The 22,178-nt window shown below is 50.0% G+C and overlaps 1 protein-coding gene across 8 annotated transcripts in view; it reads right to left on the bottom strand.

Annotated features, from left to right (window-relative positions):
• Positions 1–22,178, bottom strand: part of LOC118213753 (protein TANC1-like) — a 138,681-nt gene that overhangs the window by 9,727 nt on the left and 106,776 nt on the right. For all 8 annotated transcript variants that reach the window (XM_035392869.1, XM_035392868.1, XM_035392862.1 and 5 more), the window contains 8 exons: positions 20,233–20,464; positions 18,147–18,313; positions 15,102–15,709; positions 12,015–12,123; positions 11,477–11,599; positions 8,612–8,848; positions 8,219–8,404; positions 7,159–7,237 (listed from right to left, as the gene is read on the bottom strand). In XM_035392869.1, the coding sequence (XP_035248760.1) occupies positions 7,159–7,237; positions 8,219–8,404; positions 8,612–8,848; positions 11,477–11,599; positions 12,015–12,123; positions 15,102–15,709; positions 18,147–18,313; positions 20,233–20,464 (1,741 nt within the window). The remainder of the gene's footprint in view (positions 1–7,158; positions 7,238–8,218; positions 8,405–8,611; positions 8,849–11,476; positions 11,600–12,014; positions 12,124–15,101; positions 15,710–18,146; positions 18,314–20,232; positions 20,465–22,178) is intronic.

The following is a 22,178-nucleotide window of genomic DNA, read 5'->3' as shown; positions in this document are numbered from 1 at the left end:
TGGAATGGAATGAGCTCGACTAACTGCACCAAAGTGAGTTCAGATGGAGTCGCGATGATGAGAAGCAGACAGGTTATCACGTCCCCTGTGGGCGGGAAGTGGGGGCTGGAGTTTTTCCCTGGACCGAGGGGGGCCTTTGGAGGCAAAACGGTTGAGAACCACTGCTATAAAGCATGTGCATGAATATAAATAAAACTGCATTCATACTCACAGCCTACTGAGAGCGCAGACTGCCAAATACAGGGAAAACACTGATATACAGCATATAAATCTGGTGTGTGTCACATTCAGTATTTCCCCCCATCTTATTTCCAAAGCAGGGGAAGTACTCGCTGTATAATTTAAAAACAAGCGCGGCTTTAAGCTTGTTATCGCTATCGTTTCTGCACGTTGCAGGTAAGCTCGTCTGAGGGTCTTTTTTTTGGTTTCTTTAGCTGACTTTATCTGGCTCTGCCGCTGCACTGGTGTCACCAGCCCCCTTTTCACCTCTCAATATGCAGAACGCTGACACGAGCACGCCGCGGCTCCACGCCAGCTACGGCCAGCCTCACCTTTATTTTACTCATTTCGCCATCGCCCGATAGGCAGGGTCTTATCTCGCGCCGCCTGGATTACACAGATACCGCGAATCGCACCCAGCGCTGCGCAGCGACAAAGAGAGGTGTCTGTGCCCCAGAGTGAATATCATTATAAAATGTTAATTTAAAAAAAAGAAGTAGTCTGCGCCTGATACCGGGCGAGTGCAAGGTTGATACACCTCAGCCGCTACGATGTCAGGGCAAAACCGTGAACCGGAGACCGAGACAAGCAGATTCGGTTCCCCTTCATGAACGGAGAAGGAGAGACGAAAAACGTCGGCGGGTGTCGTTATTAGAAAAAGACAGCGGAAACACGCGCGTTATCGCAGAGTTAGAGACCGGTGATTCAGCCTCGCCGGGCAGCTCGGCAGACTACCAACGGAGACGGGGAGGCGCGGTGAATAATTCTGCTCTCTGCTTCGCTTGGCGAAGATTAAAGACTCTCGAGCCACACGCAGACACGGAGTGACATCATCCGTTTGAGTGCCAGAGCGGTGCCATTGTAATACTGTCTAGGAAAACCACACTCTCTCCGGCAGGTCCACTGGGAAATCTCACCCAAGCACAAAGAGGACCGAGACGGCTAGAGAAAAAAATGACCTCTCAATTTAATCACTTCACCCCCACAAACAGAGACGAGACTTCTACCTCTGGAATAAGATAAATACAATTAATATGAAAAAAAACCCTCTAGAGACGCATAGGTGGGGCCCAAGGAAAGAGGCGTTCTCAATTTAACTAATAAAGTAAAAAAAAAAAGAAAAAAAAAGAATGATAAGATCATTCTTCAACAATGTTCCAAAGGGAGGAAACTGTAAAAAGGTTAAATTACCATCAAGGAAAAAAGAGCAGTCTCTATTATACATTAGCAGAGAAAACCCCAGTGACATCATTCGCTTTGATCTTCCGGGGGCTAAAAGATATCTTTGATCTTCAATAAAGCCTCGCAAACCGCTCTCTTGGCCCCTCCCCCTCTCGCCGCAGACCCGGGCAGAGTGATATCTTGTTCGCGCGCTGTAAGAGAGCGCTAGCACACATCTTCCTGAAAGCTCAACCTTAATCTGCCTTCTCCGGGCTCTCGCAATCTCCACCCAGCTGCCACGGCCGTCCTTGGGCTGCCGGGAGGCCGATAAATCACTCGCCGCGCGGTTAGCGGTTAGCGCACTCGCCGCACGCGTAAAAACGAGCCCAGGACGGCAGTCTCGTCAAACGCGTCCCGGCGTCCTCAGACCGACCGAAAGCACGCACCGAGGCGCAGACGAACCGCCGTGGGGTGGGCGGGGCTAAACAGCTTGTCAGGAGGTCTGCAGGTTTGCCTAACCGGGTAAACGGCAGGACTAACTGCTCAATGGAGAACTCAAGAGGCACCGGTGTGTAATGAGCGTGCAGCGTTCTGTAACCTGGGTTTGGAGGACAGCCAAGACGGCGGGGACGCGGCGAAGGAATCGAAGGGAGAGTGAAGGGTAACAAATACGTGTGTCAGACGGAGGCGCCGCGGCCCATCCATCAATCGCGGGCCCCCCTCCCGCGGCCGGTGACAAGGGACCGCGCTTTCGCCATCGAAGCAGAAGTAGGCCAGCGCAGGCACCGCGCTGGCCGGGCTCCTGACGTGATCATTACACAGAGCCCGCTAGGTTTCGCGCGGTACCCCCGCGGACTGAAACCCGCAGCCCCCGAGGTCGTCGACTGCGCGTAGCGCAACAGAAAGACGCTCCTCCTCCTGCTGGCATCGATGATTGATGCCCCGGCGCTGCACACACGCCACGACAATCTAAATAATGAATCGGAATGTAAACTGAGAACACTAAACACAGTTCATGCTAAAGGGAGCGTTTATCTCTTAAAAGAGCTCTCCCTGTAATTACAGCAGACTAAAGCAATATAAAAATTGCCCATTGGGCTATTGTATATTTTATGCTATTTTGATGCTCTTATTTTTTATTTTTTATTTTTATTACTTACCATAAAGTCTCAGGGCTAACCTCTTGGCATACAAATATACACGTCGTTCCCCCAGTTTGATAAACTGTGCTCGTCAGGACTGCATCATTCTCATTTCCCGTTATTAATAAATCATATCCAGATAATGTGGATCTGCCCGTCCTTCTTTACACAGATAAAAACAAACGATCAACAACAAACTTTACATCTGGCTACTTGCGATTTCAGACGCATATTCCCAAAGATGCATTACAGACGAATCACATTCGCCTTGACCTCAACCTGTTGACATTGCTTCATGTTGTTCCTCCCCCGAAACTATCACAAAGCCACTATAACGGCGCCTAAAATGAAAAAACAGGACGGGAATGAACCTGCCCCTGCTACGCTGCTCACAACTTTACTAGCCACCTCTATTCTCAGGATAGATCTAACATTATAGCGCAAACACCTGAGGGTAATTGAATTTTTTTCTGTCCGCATGAATATGGAACAGCCAGCTCATTTGCATGAAGGAGTCGTCGGCGTGTTCCGCCAGCGTCCGCGACGACGCATCCGAGACGGGTCGTAAACACGGGATGGGTATGCGAACGCCGGAGAGCAGCGCTTCGCAGGGGAGGTCATGGTTAAGTCGAGGTCGTGGATTGCTTTGGGTTTTCCATCAGCTTCTGTGTTTAATACCTGCTTCCTGCTGCCATTCATGTTACTCGGACCCAGTACCTTTGAAAAGATTATTCTACCTGACTGAGGAAACGTTAAATATATCTTCGGTTCTGTACAAGGGCAAGCAACTTAAAATGTGCCTTGGGCCAAACTGCAAGGGGTTTAAATTAACCTAAAAAAAGAACCCACTGATTTACGGGTGCTGATCATCCCTGAAACTGACGGCATTGTTTTCAGGCATGTCAAGGAGACCTTCAGTCTCCATCTTACCGCCACCACGCCCGTCACAAGACTGTTTGGTGAGCTCCGCAGTCACCAAAACAAACTCGCCAAACTGCAGAAAACAGTCTTTGAAGACAGAAAACTTTGTTTTTTATCTTGTGTCAAAGCAAAGGACTTTTAAGTGTCGACTGAATCCAGGCCCTTGCATCTATTTTTAATTCCTGTTTTAATTTCACAACCATAATGAAACGATATTTTAAGTGGAGCATCACACGCTGTCACAACACTTCTTCCTTTGATCACGGCCGTCTCGCGCGCCAGTCGTGTGATGAGTTTTCTGAATCCGCTCCCCAGAGGAGTTTGAGGAGCACAAAACAATTTATGCTCGTGCACCTCCCAGAATGCAACGAGGCACTAGCCGGGGTCTTGCGCCGTTGCCAGATGTGGGCAATTACATTCCGATACGCATTCATTAGCAGGAGCGCTAGAGGACGGGCGATTTCTCCCCGTTTCGGGTCAGCAGGGTTTCATCGCGCTCGGCGGGGACACCTGCTCTGGCGCCGGCGCGTAATGGACGTGGGGGAAACGGACGGGCCCGGATTTAGCCTCTAACCGCGCGCTCGGAGAAAATAGCCCGACAGCAGAGGAGACATTTACTGCATGACTGAGTGAGATCCGCGGCCTGGACAAAACACACCCTAACTCCGTCAGACAAAACTCTGTCCCTTTCGCTCACCTACAGACACACACAGATAATCAAGATCACTCGCTCATTTCAATGCAATATCACTGGTCTTCCTCTGACAGAGACCCATGCCAGTCCACAACCAATACTGGCCACCTATGCTATGGGGATATGTGACCTCTCACATTTCAGACATACGGTACGATGGCTTGAGATACAGCATGCACTGAGCTACCTAAAAATTAATGGAGGTGCCATTTTGCCCATAAAAAAAATCATTTCACATAAAAAAAAGAAAAAATCTAAATCCGTGTCAAGAGACATAAAAGCCTTCCTTCTTCGGTGATAAAGGCACGTTTTGAAAGAGCAGAACCTTCTGGAAAGCCCAGAGACAGCATAAAGAGCCCGTAACCACTCCACTGGGCTTGCCAGGGAGTATATTTTGCGGCAGCACCAGTTAGCAGGACTAAAGACGGCCTCCTTTTCTTAATGGCCTGACCTACATCCCAGAGCCGTTCGTTAGCAGCGCGGCAGCCTGGCGCGCGCCCAACGGCACAGAGCTGCTATTGTTCCCGCTCACAGCCGCCGCTGCATTATGGGCTCTGAAGAGCTCGCCCGAGAACGCGTTTTATCTGTCCTGCCTGGATGTCTGACCATGAAAACGCAAACGGTCCGCTCTGAGTGGAGGAGATACTCGCGGCCAGGGATGGGCGAAAATGCGTTCAATTGTACCTGGTTACTGAATTACAGCACCTCTCAAACACTGCGTCTGTAATCTACAGTCGAAGTGGCGGAAATGTAGGTCGGTGCAATCATCACTATGCTTCAGACCATAAAAAAGGGCAAATAACCCCTACTGCATGCGAAATGCATTTGTGAAAATAAATATTTTCCACGCGTGTTTTTGAATTACTGCCCGTCCTTGCTTGTAGCAATACTGACACGGTTTCACATAGTATACGTGGCCCTTCAATATTCTTATTTTAATATATATATATATAAGTAATGCAGATTTATTTGTTCTGAAATGACTAAAAGGTTAAGCTTTTGGTATGCACTACATTTGTATTGTCAACATGTACAGAGCTCCATGTACTGTGCTGAAGCTCATCTACCCTCCCACAGAACCAGGCAGGCGGTCAGGTCCACTGGAGGACACGAGAACAGCAACTCGCCTGTCCCTGCCGAAGTGTACAGCAGCTCGATGCTCAAACCCCAATACCCACGCCGTGGTTCCAGCCTCCCGTGCCTTTGGGCCTTATCTTGGCTTTGTTCGGAAAACAATGTGCCCTGTGTGCAAACTCATTCCCTGCCTTCATCTAATAACCCGGGCGACACATGCAAATTATGACAGCCCTTTAACTGCGAACGCTCCGAGGATACGCAGGGAAACCGAACGTGCCCTTTTGTTCCGCGATCCGACTGCCTTTTCGGGGGTTGCTGTAGAGACCGATCCTTTGTTCTCTGCTCCTCTTGGCTTGTGTCGATCCTGTGAGACCCGTTCCTCAGTTAAACCCCACTCTGCTAGTTGTGAGTCCTGCCAAGTTACAGTTAAACCCCATTCTGCCAGCGCTCAGTCCTTGCAGGTTACAGTTAAGTCCCATTCTGCTACAGCACGTTCTTTGAGGGGATGCACTGTGCAGAGCCTAATGATCAATGTGTCCTTTCACATCTCTTACGCATACAAAGCTTCTGCTGCACTGGAACTGATAGCAATCTATGATGGGATTGGGGGGGGGGGGGGGGGGAGTTGGGTCAATGTCTGTAATAAATCAAGAAAAATGGTGGGGGCCAGTCTAAATGGACATCGTGTGAAACCACTGGCCCAGTGCTTAGGCTAATGGGACCGGCGGCTGCAATTTTGCTGGAAAACCGCTAACTTAGCCCAGAGGAGAGCCATCTTGGCTGATGGCTCTCCATCATGATAAAAGCAAAAATGAGCTGGCTAAGGGGCCATTTCCAGAGAGATGGAAAAGAGCAGGAGGAAAGCTGCGCCTAAAAAGGTCCAAAACTAATCAGAGCAGATGTTTGATATATGCAAATGGCTCGAAACAGCTACAATCTAACAGATGAGGCCCAAACAGCACAGGGTACAGCGGGGGAACGACTGCAGACACTGCGATGGGCAGCCGGGTCACAGCTGCAGCAGCGGATGGAGACGGAAGGGAAGCCATGATCAGAGACTGAGAGGGAGGGGCGAAGCCACCCCACTGTGTGAGATACAGAGACAAACACAACACACTCTACAACACACAAGCACAAGCACAACACACTCTACAACACACAAGCACAAGCACAACACACTCTACAACACACAAGCACAACCACAACACACTCTACAACACACAAGCACAACCACAACACACTCTACAACACACAAGCACAAACACAACACACTCTACAACACACAAGCACAACCACAACACACTCTACAACACACAAGCACAAACACAACACACTCTACAACACACAAGCACAAGCACAACACACTCTACAACACACAAGCACAAGCACAACACACTGTACAACACACAGGGACAAACAGCGATGCACTGTACAACACACTGTGTGACACAAAGAGACAAACAATAACACACTGTACAACACACAGGGACAAACAACAACACACTGTGAGACACAGGGACAAATAGCAACATACTGTACAAAACACAGGGACAAACAGCAACATATTATACAACACACAGGGACAAACAATAACACACCGTGTGAGACAGATACAAACACAACACTGCGTGCAACACAGGTACAAACAACAAACAACAACACTCTGCGTGCGACAGGTACAAACAACAAACAACAACACTCTGTGTACGACAGGTACAAACAACAAACAACAACACTCTGCGTGCGACAGGTACAAAAAACAAACAGCAACACTCTGCGTGCAACACAGGTACAAACAACAAACAACAACACTCTGCGTGCGACAGGTACAAACAACAAACAACAACACTCTGCGTGCGACAGGTACAAACAACAAACAACAACACACTGTGTGAGACACAGGGAAAAACAGTAACACTCAGTGATAGGCGAGGACAGACTCACCTGTCTCGCCCCACAGCGTGTCGTGGCTGTCAATCTGCACCGCGTGCTCGTCGCTCAGCGCCAGCAAGCTCCTCACGACCTGCCAGACGAGAGAAAACACAAACACGGGATCGATCAAACGCCCGCGCGAAGTGCTGAGAACACAACTCGGAGATCTGGGTCACGAGATGGCTTCATTTCGTCAACGGCAAAAAGAGCCGTCCGCGTGAATCGCATTTTCCCCAGCGCGCGGTAAATTAATGGCAGCGGGCCGAAGTGTCTGAGACTGAGCTACACGCACTTAGCCGGGCCTCTGAAGAATACCGCTTCCTCAGTATCATTAATTTCTCAGTGCTTCCCCCATCCCAGAATTCCCTACCCCCATGTCCTGAGCCACAGGTCAATAACACGCAACAAGACCGGATCTGCTATTTCCAAACAAGGAGCCATCGATATACGCCCTGAGGGACACTGTGGGATACCATCCACGGGACGGCCGGCTCTCAGCCCTCATTTGAATCCCCCCCCCCGTGTGGCCGCAGGTTCGATTCCCTGCCAAGTCTTTCTGTGCTGTGATCCCGGCCCTATCTGTAGCCCTCTCTGCTTCCCCCCCGAGGAACGAGGAGAAAAAACAGAGAGAGAGGGCCAACTGTCTGCTCGCCTTTAGAAAAGGGAAAAAGTCATTACATTCCAGTCACACAGAAAAACAAGTAATGGAGACGCTTTGCTCTGTGCAAACTCCTGCTCCAAGACAGTTTCTCTGTGGAATAGCTTATTTCCCTTACATTTCCACTGCGGTAAACAGAAATAACTTAGGCCGTGCTATTTCACGAGGGAGCAGGCTCACTGTGATCAAACTACTTGTGTGTGTGTCCATTTGTGAGTGTGCACTGTGTGTGCGTTTCTGTCTGTTTGTGTGTGCGTGACTGCGCATACGTGTGTGTGTGTGTGTGTGTGTGTGTCTGCAGTATTTGACCTATGTGTGTGTGTGTGTGTGTGTATGCATGTGTGTGTGTTATATGTGTGTCTGCAGTATTTGACCTATGTGTGGGTGAACGTGTTTGTTTGTGCAGTATCTGACCTGTGTGTGGCCCATGCTGGAGGCCCCCACCAGAGCCTGCTGCAGGGCCCGGCTCTTCAGGCTGCAGTCCTGCTGCGGGCCCTCGGGGCTCCACTCCAGCTCCCGCAGGAAGTGGATGACGTCGGGGAAGCCCCTCAGAGCGGCGTGCACCAGCGCGCACTGACCGCTCTTATCCGCGTGGTCCACCTGGCAACAGGCAAAAGCAAACGCTCACCAACTCACACCCTTCAAAGGTCAACCCGCACGTACTCACAACTCCCTTTCACCCGCATTCAGTGAGTTTACAGCGCAGTCCCTTCCTAAGACTACGGGATTAAATTCAATCAGAGGTGTCAAATTAAAAGCGTAAATAATCCCCGTCACCGGGACGACGGCGGCGGGGTCCGGGCTCACCTTGGCCCCCCTCTTGCAGAGCAGGCCCACGAGGCCCAGGTGTCCGGCGGCGGCGGCGAAGCAGAGGGGGCTCATCCCGTTCTCGGAGACGCCGTCCAGGGCGGCGCCGAACTCCAGCAGCAGGGCGGCCATCTCCTGGTGGCCCAGGTGGCACTGCACGCACAGCACCGGCGCGTTGTTCAGCGCCTCCGTGCGGTAGTTCACGTTGGCTCCGCCCAGCATCAGCAGACGGCTCACCTGGGAACGCACGGCGCGTCACGTCAGGGCGCGCTCGACACGCCCGCTTTCCAGACCCACGCTGCACTGCTCTCAAATACACTCTGTGCACTCATAAAGACTTACAGTACACTCATTCTCACAGCAAGAAAGACTGTCACACACATCTAAAGTGCACTATTTTTCAAACCAAGAAAGACTTTGTCACACACATCTAAAGTGCACTATTTTCACACCAAGGAAGACTTTGTCACACGCATCTAAAGTGCACTATTTTCAAACCAAGAAAGACTTTGTCACGCAGGCACTTTAAGTGCACTGTTTCTCACACCTAGCAGGCCACGCCACAGACTGAAAGCCCACTTGGCAAAGTTACTGCACACTTTGCCATTTTGCAGTTCATTTCACCCATTCGGTCAGCGAGGGCTTTTCAAAGCACTTTGCGCAAGGTTACAACAAAAGTGGCTTTCCTCCTATTCTCCTGTCCACAGCCTAACCGGCTTCCCACACTGCACTGGTACACAACACAAAGCCGCATCGAATGAAATACACACAAATATAGCCTCATAAATTAAATAAACTTCTATACATACATATGTACAGTACGTATGTATGTACGTACACACACACACACACACACTCAAACTCACACCTCAACTGAGCATAATTCTGTGTGGTTCTGGTCTGTGAGTGGTTAACTCCATTGTTATTAAGAAGAATACACAAACTGGGCTAGTTGAGCCAGACACAGGAACTTTTTCACAGAAACAGTGAAAATATTCAGAGGAAAACTAAAGGAAACCAAAGTGGAACTACTGTCCCTGAGGAGATCAGCCTATTTAAAAGGCAGGGGATGAGTTCGTGGAGCAGCAGGGGATGAGTTCTTGATGACTGTCCCTGAGGAGATCAGCCTATTTAAAAGGCAGGGGATGAGTTCATGGAGCAGCAGGGGATGAGTTCTTGATGACTGTCCCTGAGGAGATCAGCCTATTTAAAAGGCAGGGGATGAGTTCATGGAGCAGCAGGGGATGAGTTCTTGATGACTGTCCCTGAGGAGAGCAGCCTATTTAAAAGGCAGGGGATGAGTTCATGGAGCAGCAGGGGATGAGTTCTTGATGATTGTCCCTGAGCAGAGCAGCCTATTTAAAAGGCAGGGGATGAGTACGCAGATGACTGTCCCTGAGCAGAGCAGCCTATTTGAAAGGCAGGGGATGAGTTTGTGGAGCAGGATGAACCTGGCTCTGCCCTTTGGCATCAATCCCTCCGCTGTGCAGCTCGGTGAACTGAAGGTCCTGCCCCCTCCTGACACGAGCTCGCCCAGACCCACCTAATCTCATCCTTTCACACAAGTCCTTCTCAATTTCCTGTAGCACTGACATCTGCAAAAAAACTGACCCGGGACCAAAGTCTCACTTTCATCGCAGACAAACTTTTTTGTCTTTCTGTCTTTCTTTTTTTTTTTGCTTAGATGTCTCAATCTGTTCCTGTGGGAAACTTCACAAAAGGTTTATCCGATCCTCGGCATCTCTAAGCAATTTGGCAATTTCCCAACGCATTAGACGGATGCGGGAGTGGTGATTTATTGACTCTAGAAAGCAATGATCGCATCATCATCTTCTCCATAAGCAAATGAATTATAAATGCTTAATCAGAGAGCTGTGTGTGTGTGTGTGTGTTAAGCACGGGAAAATGAATGCGTTTTATTTACCAGAGCGTTGCCGGAATAAGTTATTAGAAATATAAAACGCGTTCCTCCTCTCCGTGAGCAATGCTAGCTTAGTGCGGCAAGATCCGGGCAAGCGAGAAACGCGCGGCAGCTTGATGCATGAAGAGAAAAATCAAATTATTTGAAGAAGAAAAAGATTTAAGACTCAGAAAGTAACACAAGGCCATTTTTTCACCCAGCAGAGATGCATCATTCCCACCAATAATTAATTCCCTCGTGTGCGGGAAAGTAATTTTATTTTTCAATAATGAAGTAGGAGGTATGCATCCGGAATGAGATCCAGGGCGATTCAACATGAAGAAAATTATTTAGCGCGCTCCGTCGTGGACGTGGCCGATTGTTTATTAAATTACTGCTAATCTAAAGGAGCCCTGTAATTACTTACAGTGGCACGGAATTCGGATGAAGAGGCAATGCATCAAACTAATGGGAAAAAGCAACCTGCGCCATTTGGTGCCTACGGTAGGCCTTCCTCATTCATCACAGGCCTTCCACTCATCACCATGACTACGTGAGCTAACGGCACCCATTCCAACACAATGAAGAGTGCACTACAATTCCCATGGGGCTTCACTCCCAACTTTTAGTAACAGTATTAAGGAGGCACCACATTACACCCTTTGCACATCTTTATGGGGAAGCATTATATTTTTCTAAGGAAAATGTGATGCTTCCTTAAATTTGTAACACAATGCAAAGCACAAAGAACCCTTGTATACAGGAAGCCCACCCGGAGGAGGAAAACCGTGAGGTGAAAGCTGTATTTCTTGAGCAAACATTCTTTGATGCAGAACAACTGAGCGCACAGTCGTTTGTAGAAGGTAGTTTGGGATCAGTTAGAGCAATGTGGCCATTTTACACACAGGCTGCCATTTTGGTGATGCTCAGCCTGCCAGTCAATCCTTCACCCCAGGGGGACTGACCTTCACGTTGGGCGTGTACAGGTTCCTCAGGGAGGCCAGGGCAGCGGACAGACCGTCAGTGCTGCAGCTGATCCACAGAGCCTGGAGAACGCTGGAGGACACGCCCGTCTTCTTACTCAGGCCCTGGAGAGAGAGAGAGAGAGGGCGAGAGACAGAGCGAAAGGGAGTGAGAGAGAGAGAGAGGGAGCGAAAGGGAGTGAGAGAGAGAGGGAGAAAGAGAGAGAGAGAGGGAGTGAGAGAGAGAGGGAGGGAGGAGGGGAGAGAGAGCGAGAGAGAGAGAGGGAGAGGAAGAGAGGGAGAGAGAGAGAAAGAGAGGTGCTCAGAACACGCCTCAAAACTGCCCTCCACCACAGCACTGGAGACGGGCATTTTTTACCATCAAATTCTCTTGGGGCCTCTGCCACTTACAAGGATTTATTCCATTTAACACACGTTTCAACGAGATTTTAACAGAAACGCCGCGACAGCTGTGCTGCTCTCCGTCTGGGTTAAACACCATGGTGGGTCCCCCGCTGGGCGCAGAGGGGGGTGTCCCTACCTTGAAAATGTGTGCTTTTAGGATGTGGTGCCCCAGCTCCATGGTCTGCTGGCGGTTCAGCTTCCCCTCCTGCCGCGACAGCATGAAGGCCATGAGGGCGTGGCCGTGCCTGTAGGGGAAACGCTCGGGGTGAAGCGGGAGTACAGTCCACCAATGGCAGCCCTGGCCTCCTGTCACCAAGTCTCACGCATCACATAAACAACACAAGCGTACCAGGACAGATAACAGGTAATAATAACATCTCTACAGAGAGAGGAGTGGGGAACAGTCACTGTGAGTACCCTACACTATTACCAGAACTTTCTTTCTGAGATAAAAGTTTCTGAAATAAACCTACAACTAATATGTAAGGAATTTTTTGCTACTCTGTCTAAAACATGCTAATCAACAATACTGGCAGAATAGTAATATCAAATATAACAGTTGAAAAGCAAAGTGCTGACACAAAGCTAAGCAGCTACTTTAATGAAACAGAAAATTCCCTTCTCATATACTGTAGTTAGGTAACTAGGGAGATATGGTTCAGGCAAAGACAGATAGTGCACTTGAGGTCTTATGTAAAATACCCCTTTGAAATTCAGACAAGGATCACAGGGATTTTCAGTGGCAAGATCATCTGCTTAGCTTTAAAAAGTCTGACTGTTGCCTCGAGTTGGGCACTGTCTGGCGGCTGGGGTGCAAATGGGGTTTAAAACTGTCGAGCCCACCTTCCCTAGCCTGACTTACTGTGGAAGAGGAGAACGCAGTTCTTGTGCTCCCCCCCGTCGCTGAAGGTTGTTGTAGTGCTAATTAACAGGTACATTCATTAAAAGGCGACGCATGACTGCAGTTCCCTTTGATCTATTTGCCTAAGCGTCTCCATTAAAATATTGACTTATTATGAGTTCACTTTTAAATAGAAAAAAACAAGCTACTGTAGTTAATTTTTTCTCATTTTTGCAGGACCTCAGTATGATTGTTGAAATAACTGAAATGATTATTTGAGGAGTCATGCTGAGAAAGGAAAGTCGCCATGCTGTTGCGATATGCCCAACTTGCTGAAAAACTAGTGGCCACCATTTAAAAAGGAGAACAACAGCATTTTGAATCGAAGTATGTCACAAAACAAGCCTGGATGGGCTCTAAACTATAGCCGCTCCAATGAAGCGCTCCTCAAAAAATCAAGGTTCCAAAAAAAGGTACTCCCAGGGCAAGGCTAACGTCCGCGACAACCGGCCAAGAAACCCCGAACGCCAGGAGCCGCAGATTTACGAGGGCAGGACCACGCGAGCGATCGAACTCCCCGACTGACTCAGACCTCAGTTCTGCTCCTCGCGGTTCGGGGGAGACGCACCCAAGAGCAAAACCATAAATGATGTCACTTCGTAAAAAACGGAAGCGTTGCACAACAACAGGGCTCTCGATGAAGCTTTGGGCGCAGACGGACGATTAGGTTGTAACTGGTGTGAGCGGCGTCCGTGCGACTTCATTAAGGGAGCTGGCTAACGGCCGGGCCCGCCACAGCGCCTCAGGCGGTTATCAAATCAAGTCTCCGAGGAATGTTTACAGCGGCGACCTCGCCCGTAAACGGTCGCTCTCTCTCTCTCTCTCTCCCTCCCTAATCTCTCCCTCTCCCTCTCTCCCTCTCTCTCTCTCCGGCGGGTTCGAGGAAATCGCTTTTTTTTTTTAACGGCGCGGCGCTCGATCCGTGAACCCGAGGGTGTCCCGACGTTCCCGGGGTCTCCGAGCCTCGCCTTTTCCCATCTCCAGAAAGGCGACGTGACGGGTGTCTGATTTAGGGCGAGTGCTCACAAGCCCTCTGTTCCCACTGAACAAAATGCCCCACGTCTGCGCGGATTCCCACCGGAGTTCAGCCTGAGAACAGAACCTGCCACCTCGGGCTTCTGAACGCAGTGCGCTTCACAAATAGTAGCAACCACTGCACACGCTCCTACGTAATCCATAACGAAGATGAAGTAACTCAAAGTGAAGTGAATTCATTAGTTTTGTATCAAATCATAAGAAAATATTGTTTTATCACGAACAGACAATTCATAAACATAGCATATAACTTCTAACAGTCACTATGGGAATAATAACTGAAACAAACTACCGTCATTACTGAATCAATACACACTTATGAGAAGAGCAGAGATCTATTGCGGAGGATCGTTGTCTGTTGCCGTGGAGCAGGGTATATGCCTTTTAAAACGTGGCTCTGCCGGGCTTGTGCTATAACCCGGCATTTTCCTGTGGAGCGTGTGACTCTCCCCCGGAGCCCTGCTCCATTAAAATTAAAGACAGGAAATGAAGAGCAGGAGCCGGGGGCCCGAACGCCGGCGTCATTTCACCCAGAGCCGCCGCGGGCAGGGGACGCGTTCCCGCCGCGGTTTACCTCGCGCCGCCGCCATCGATCCAGCCCCCGCCGCTCGGCCGCGCGGGAGCGCTACACCCCCCCCCCACCTCACCGAGCGAGGCCTCGATCGATTCCTTCCGCCCGGCTTTGATCGATTCCCGCTCAACCGACGCGAAAAATCCAGATCGAATCACGCCGCGGCGGCGTCCGAGAAGCCGGTTAATCAGGTACACGCGCTCGCCGACGCTTCCGGCCGCTCGGCTGGAACGCCTCATTCCCTCTCCGGAAAATCCCCGTTGTCAAACGGGGGGAATGACCTCATCGGCACAACAGTACTATACACGAAACACGAAATTCCGGCGCGCGCGCTGTGAAGATGTTTTTAGCAGGAGAGCCGCGCGCTACATTGACCTACATTACGGCTGCTCGGCCCGTCGATCGATGCGGTCGCTCAACGGGAGGCTCGGAGAGGACAAAAACTCAATTCTGTTTCTGGCTATTTTGGGAAAAGCTTTTCTTGAGAGAGAAACAAGACCAGGTTAAAACCTAGTATTTGGCTGGACCTAACACGCATGATCCGGCCGACCAATGGCGTAACTTCATACCTCGGCCGACCAATGGTGTGTAACTTCATCACTCAGCCACAGACATTTGCGTTTGTAGGGCTGGCCCCGCTGTTGCAGGTCCAGCCAAAAAAAAAAAAAAAATCTGAAGGCTCGACCAATCGGGCGATTCCAGCGGGCGGCGCTCACCTGGGGTCGCACAGGAAGTGGTTGCTCTCCCCGTCGGCCCTCCACACCAGCCACTCCCGGAAGGAGGGGTGGCAGAACATGCGCGTGCGGTCCCTCCGCTTGACGAGGAAGCAGGAGAGGCCCTCCATGCGCTGCTGGAAGTCCTCCCAGCCCAGCTCGCCCGCCACGCTGCCCGCGTTGGCCGCCTGGTACAGCTGCTCGTCCGTCAGCGGGTGCAGCGAGGCCAGCGCCACGTTGAGGACGGGCAGCGTGCGCTCGAAGGCCGAGTTGGTGATGAACTTCATGTTGCACTGCAGCAGGTAGAGCTCGGCCAGCGAGACGGGCACCACCTTGTAGCTGGCGCTCTTGATGACCAGGTGGCCCCTCTCGAACAGGTCCAGGGTCAGCTTCAGGTACAGGTAGGAGCCCTGGCTGCGGGAGATGAGGTGCCCGCTCACCTTGCCCACGATGACCGGGTCGGCCTTGCCGTTGAGCGAGATGTTGTTCATGATCTCCTGGCTGCCGTTGATGCGGTACTGGATGTAGGCGTTGAGGTCGTTGTTGATGTCCTTGTTGCCTGGGAAGTCGTCCAAGGAGATTTTGGAAAGAGGCATCAGGCTGGTGATCTCCTGTTGAAGAGCAGCGATCTCAAATTAAATCATAATAATAAATCACGAATCTGAAAGGCTTTTATAGTGAAGGGGGTGCCTCGGCTAATATAAATAGGCAACCATTTTACACTAGACCAGCAGACAGAGATGTAGAAAATTTATTCAGTCAATTACACTAGAGGATGATAACATGGCCAGACTGACACATCCAGATTGGGAGTGTTGGTCAGAATACCAAAGAACCTCCTTCCTTTTGAAAAGTGATTTGTTACACATTTCAATACCTCAGCACAGAGGAAACAAACACTCTGAAGGTATCTACAGTACCTTGTATATTGAGGTCACTGAATGCCAGTGCATTGGAAGTACACATTCAAACAGGAAAAAAAAAAGAAAAACCACGGCTAATTTAATACTAACAAAAATAAATCTGACTTTCCGGTCATGCCTCTTCTCGTCTATCCGATTTTCTTTCACATCGCCCCGGCAACTATAAATAAATAAACTGGCCATAAAATGGCAATCTTTCCCTTCATGAAGCCTGACATATTTGTTCTCAGACTTTTATCTCTCAGAGGTCAGCGAGCTGGAGGTTTTGTTGACACAGAGCTGTGATATGGAGTCGAGGCTCTGGTGGCAAACAAAGGGTTTGAGATGGGGAGGGGGAGGGGGGGTAGTGGGTGGGGGGGGGGGGGGGGGCACAGGCGTGATTCTGCATCCACAGCCCCGCGTCATGGGGCCCGAAATCGGCGGCGCTGTACACCGCACTCCCACAATCCCCCGCTGGCCGCGAACGCGCGCGATGCGACACCTCGATCTGAGGGTGCCGGCTCGCGGCAGAGGGAGGGAGGGAGGGAGGGAGGGAAACGCTGAATAATACAGGAGAGGGCCGAGGCGTCTGCGACGGACGCGCGTCGGGGAGAAGAGTGGGCCGGGGGAAGCAGTCATTAGGCCAGCGAAACAGCAGTCACCCCGAGAGCCTGCGGGAGGGGAAAAAAAGCCAAACTACCCGCCCCCTCCCACGCCTGCCCGTTTTAGCAGACTTCATTAGAGAGGAATTCACTTACGCAAAAGGGCCCATGTGGATAAAGTCTAATCCATCAATCTCAGCGAGTGCACTTTATGCATTTATTTATTTCTTTTTTTCAATCGGTGACTGCATTGTTTTTAACAAGTCAGACAAGATACGTCATTGAGCTTTCTGCACCCCCCACCCCAAACTCCCCACCCCCAGCGCTCTCTATGGGTATCGCACAGACCAGCTCTGATTCAGACGGCCTGCTGAACATGACGCTCCCCAGCCAGCGCCGTTTCTCTGAGTCAAACCCGCGACCCCCAGCCTCTCGGCAGCGGCGCCCCATTTACGGCACCGCCGGGGAGCCGACCCGGCTTCCGCACCGCCGGCGCGGCCGGACGGCAGCAGGATTAATGTCCCTAAAAAAAGTCCATTCTGCTCAGTTAACCCGCCTGAGGACGCTCGCCAGAGAACAGGATGTGAACCTCCCAAATCGGACCAAACCCGGAGACAGCGGAGACGAACGACAGATCGCTGCAGAGATGAAGAAGGGACGTCCGTTCCTCCTTACCCCCCTGCGCGATTCTCTCTGTGCGCGACGAGCGGTGGCCATGGGCCTGAGGCCGCAGGGCTTTGCGGTCTGATTAGTACAGTGAGTCCTCTCAGAGCTAATGCCCTGCCTCAATCACAGAGACGGCGTCCCGACCCCTGCCTGTCCCCACCGGTCTCACGCGTCCGCGGCTAACGCACCGGGCACGAGCGCGACCCACTGTCCGCTTGCCTTCCGATTAATCTGCTCCATTCCTGATTGGCTGCGATGGCCATCTCGCACGCGCTCTGTCTGCCATCCGTACAACACCTCTGGTGGTACCTTGTGGAAATGGCGGGCATGCCGGAGGGACCGGGTATGACAAGAAACACAATTTATCGGCCCCACTCTGGCCTCCGTGGCCAAAATCCCGAATTGCGCACGTCAGTGGGCAAATGAGGAGTTACACTGAAAGCCGCCCTCTCAGCTGCAGAGAGTTACCATTGGCTAAGGCCAGTGACATCAGAAACACGAAGCCTTTCAACAACGCACCTGAACAGAATGGACAACGGATCTTTACACAAACTGGATAAGGTACTTTCAATGGGACGATATGTTGTTTACCTTACATGAATCAGAACATGCTAGAACAGCAGGTCAATGCAAATTCATTACACGGACCAAGACCATCCTTCTCACTGACCCCTCGTCTGAAATCACGACTGCAGGGACTCTGGCTCATCAAATATTAAAAGCGTCAATTTTCCAGGCGTCTATACTACAGGACATCCAGATATGACCAGTTCTTTTCATATGAACTAAGGTTAATTAAAAATCAACGGAAGCCAAAAAAAATCATTTTAAGCGAGGGCAGTGGAGCGAGTCCAGCTTCATCAGAAGAGTCCCCTCACCAGAAGATTGACCCGCACGGTGACAATCAGCTTCAGCCAGGCGGGGAACTTGCAGATGATTTTGGTGATGAAGGAGGCGATGGTGTCGCCGTAGTCGGGCTTGTGGAACTCCGCCTCGTTCAGCCCGTCGATCAGAATGATGAGGTCGTCCTCCGGAATCTTCCGCTCTGAACATTCCGGAACGCAGAAAAGAGAGCGGGACGCTCTTGTGAGTAACCTACTTTGCAAGCCACAAGACTTGGGCCAAATAATTACTTGAAATGATTTAAACCTTTAGGCGGACAGAATTCCTGCTAATTACTGACTAAGTTTTAAGGAAGAACCTACTTTCACCAATATTTCAAACTATAAACAAAGTTTGTTTATTGTTAGTAACATGTTTATTTGAGCATAACTAACTTTAATAACATAATTCAAGTACATATTTGACCCAGGTCTAGGAATAATGCATAATTTTACATTAGTATCCCATAAGCATGCCACCAATTCAGTTTCTTACGAAGAGAAACCCTGGCCTGAGCAGTGAAACCTCACTGTCGAGTGCATCACCAACAGACCTCCAGTACTTCCTGAATTCGGAGATTTTACGGCACATACTGCCAAAATCAGTCCCAGTGAAAAACGACAGCGAAGAATGAAATAGTGCTGCTAATGCCTTAAGGGACAACATACATAATGGAAGGGGCTGAAATTCACTGAAATGAATATACAGCAGTTCTACTGCAGGAATGAGAGAAAATAACATATTTACTGTGATGAAAGAACACGTGTTATTGGAATAACAGCACGAGCCGTTCTCTATAAAGAAAGAACATGGGTCTTTACCGTAAAGCGGTGTAGGCTCTACAGTAAGTTACCGTAATGCTAAACTGGCGTTTTAATTTAGAATTAACAACAGGGGTGACATCAGACGGGGCTCCCAACCCAGTCCTGATTCACACGGCGAAGTGATCGAAAAGGATTTAAAAATTAATCACAGAAAAAAATGCTAAAATCTGTACCGCATTTCCAGTTGGGCCATAGCGAGGCATTCGAACCAGAGAAACGGTTAAATCTGCGCATGGCCCGAAATAGAGGATCTAACTTTGTTTTACTGTCAATATTGAAGCTGAGGACCTGCCAAGTCCATAAGCTTCCTCTGCTTTTTTATCCGTCTTCCTGTGACAGTTGGTGGAGGCTTTGGCCTCTGATGGAAGGAATAAAGCATTTTCATATCGAGCTTCATCTCCAAGGCCATTAATCCCAATGGGGGGGCGGGGGGGGGGGAGGCAGGCTGACGAGACAGATCTGTCCCATTCCCCGCTACCCACCCTGTAAAAAGTCATCCCCAGGTCGGTTCTTTTCTCTTTTCATTAGAGAAATGAAAATCTCAATTTTTCTATAGTGTACGTACGCTGAATTGCACGCATACACATTGCTCAGGCCCCAGAAATGACATTAACTAAGCACAGGACAAGAAGGCAGAAATTGTGTCTGTGTGCACACAAGGTCACAGACACTGACCTTCGGATGATCCTCAGCTAGCCTTAATAACAAACTCAGGATGTTACCAATTACTTCGGAATCCTGTGCTAACCCGAGTTTATTGTCATTGCATTTCATGCATTCCAAAAAAAATTAAAAAAACACTCCCATGAGTGAGGTTTTTTGCATATTTTTGTGATGGTGCGTATATCATGACAAACTAATTTGTTGCTCAGTCTTGGGCGGTATATAGCTTTCTAACCACTGCATAAACAAGTTATCTTGCCAGTTTCTTAAGAATGAAGAAGCACAACCAAAGAAATGAATTAGCTTGCTTGCTGTTGTACAAGAAGCACTGAACACTGTCTTCTGCTAAGTTAGGTTACCGTTTCAGGAAGAACGCATATTTAAGGCCCCAACGGGCTCTCCCTGGATTATGATGTGAGCCCTGACAGGAGAACGAACGTTTCATAAACACAGTGGGCGGAGCTACAGTCACCTGTCAATCACAGCCCCGCAAGTCACCGATAGCACACGACAGCATACGGACAGCACTGCCCTAAGCACACGAGCTCGAAGCAGCGCCTCTCCTGCGGATGTGAGAACGGGGGGCGGGGCGTACCCTTGCGCAGGCTGACCAGCGGCTCCAGCACGCCCCTGCGGAAGGCGGCCATGGGGTCCTGGACGCAGGAGCGCAGACTGAGCATGCTCTGCAGGTGGGGCTCCCTCAGGAGCAGCTCCCTGTAGGCGGTGAGCTGGTGCGCTCGGCACAGCAGGGCCGCGATGCTGTGCACAAACTCCGGCACCAGGCAGGTGTAGGTGTTGTCCGCCTGGCAGTAGTGGTACGCCACCACCTTAGGAAGAGAGAGAGAGAGGGGAGAGGAAGCAGCCATTTTAGGGCACACAGTACACGATGTGAAGGCGTGTCTAAATCCCAACGCAAGGCTTTTGTCCATGAAATGAAGAACTATTATGCTATTTGGAAATTTAAAAGACAACGTAATCCAAAGGAACTTACAAAAAGGTGCATCTTAAATGCCAATTAAGACAAACAAAATATATTCACAAAGTTATGGAATAAAAAAGGATTTCCTAAACACAATTATGACTACAATTACTGTGAAAGAGCATTGTTTTATTAGAGACCTGTAGAGCACCCTTCACTGTGGAGCACGTGTCACAAATTCAGCTATAATGGCCGCAGAATGTCAAAGTGCCGGAGAAATCAGGCTGTAGGACCTCTAAGGACCGCACTTGACACGCCGGTGTCATCCCCCTCTTTACATTAGCACATGAGCGTCCTAGTGGGAGAATGTTTGCCGTTGCTATTTTCTGGTCCCAGAACACCGGTCCATGACATCCTTTGCACGGTAACCTTCACCATGGTAACGGAGCACTTTACGCTCAAGCAGGGTTACGCGGTGGCGAACCCATAAAGAACACCACAGGCTCACGGGGTAATATTTCACCACGCCCGTTCTTCTGCCCTTTTCCCCACAGAGCAGAGATGATTAACTTGCAGAAGGACATTAAGGGATCCTTCCATTCTTTAAGAGAGTGTTGGTGCGTGTACGGACTGTATGTGTGAGAGATATGGAGAGTGAGAGAGAGCAAGAGAGAGATAGGGAGAAGGAGAGTGAGAGAGCGAGAGAGAGAGAGAGAGAAGATGGGGGCAGGGTAGCTTTGACTGCTGCTGTCCTAGTTAGAGTCAAAGCTGGTGCAGCTGACACACTTACAGAGGACAGAAGGAGCAGGTGTCTGCATACGGTTCCTCTGCACTGGGGACACTGCGTCTCTCAGCACACTCACATGACAGAAATGCCACAGGGTCAGAGCAGGATGGTCCATTTCCCATGTGTGCGTGCGCGCAGGTGTGTATGTGTGTGCGCCTATGTGTGTGTGTGTGTGTGTGCGCATGTGTGTGTGTGTGTGGTGTGTGAATATTGTTATTGCATATGAGCGTGCGTGTGCATTGAAATAACTGAGCAAAAAAAAAACAAGTTCAATTTTTTGTTTCATTCATCCCATAATTTTTTAAGCATGGTCTAAAACCGGGTAAACGACTGAATGACACACCAGGATCTTGAAGCAATGGCCTCCAGTGCATTTGCAGCGGGTGTGTAACAAGCGACATATAAATAAAGCTTTTTCTTGAAGGACTGCGGTATGTTCCCGCTTAGCAGATGGGGCTAATGGGAACGTCTTGCTTTACACTCTGAGGCAGGCTTCCAGGCTCGACAGAGACGTCAGCGATCTCGCGCAGACAGAGAGCACCAATCAGCGGTGACCCCGACGCCGAGGGATCCCCCATTCAGCGGGTAGCGAAACGATCCAAAACCAGCCGCCAGCCAACAGCCCTAACCAGCCCACCCAACCAGCCCACCCTGCCAAGCCATTCATCATAATTAACTAAAGAAGCCCACTGAGACCACGCCGACCAACCGTTCCAGAAAACCTACGAATTTTCCGTAATAACGCGGGGGCCTGTGTTTCCGTCGATGTTACACAACTCAAAACAGCGCGTGAAAGCGGCCAAATTAAACATGCAGGCAGGGGAAGACGCGTTAG

This window comes from Anguilla anguilla, chromosome 15, assembly GCF_013347855.1.
Source record: "Anguilla anguilla isolate fAngAng1 chromosome 15, fAngAng1.pri, whole genome shotgun sequence".
Lineage (NCBI taxonomy): Eukaryota > Metazoa > Chordata > Actinopteri > Anguilliformes > Anguillidae > Anguilla > Anguilla anguilla.
The sequence above is the reverse complement of the archived record's forward strand: the minus strand, read 5'-3'. Positions and strand labels throughout refer to the sequence as shown.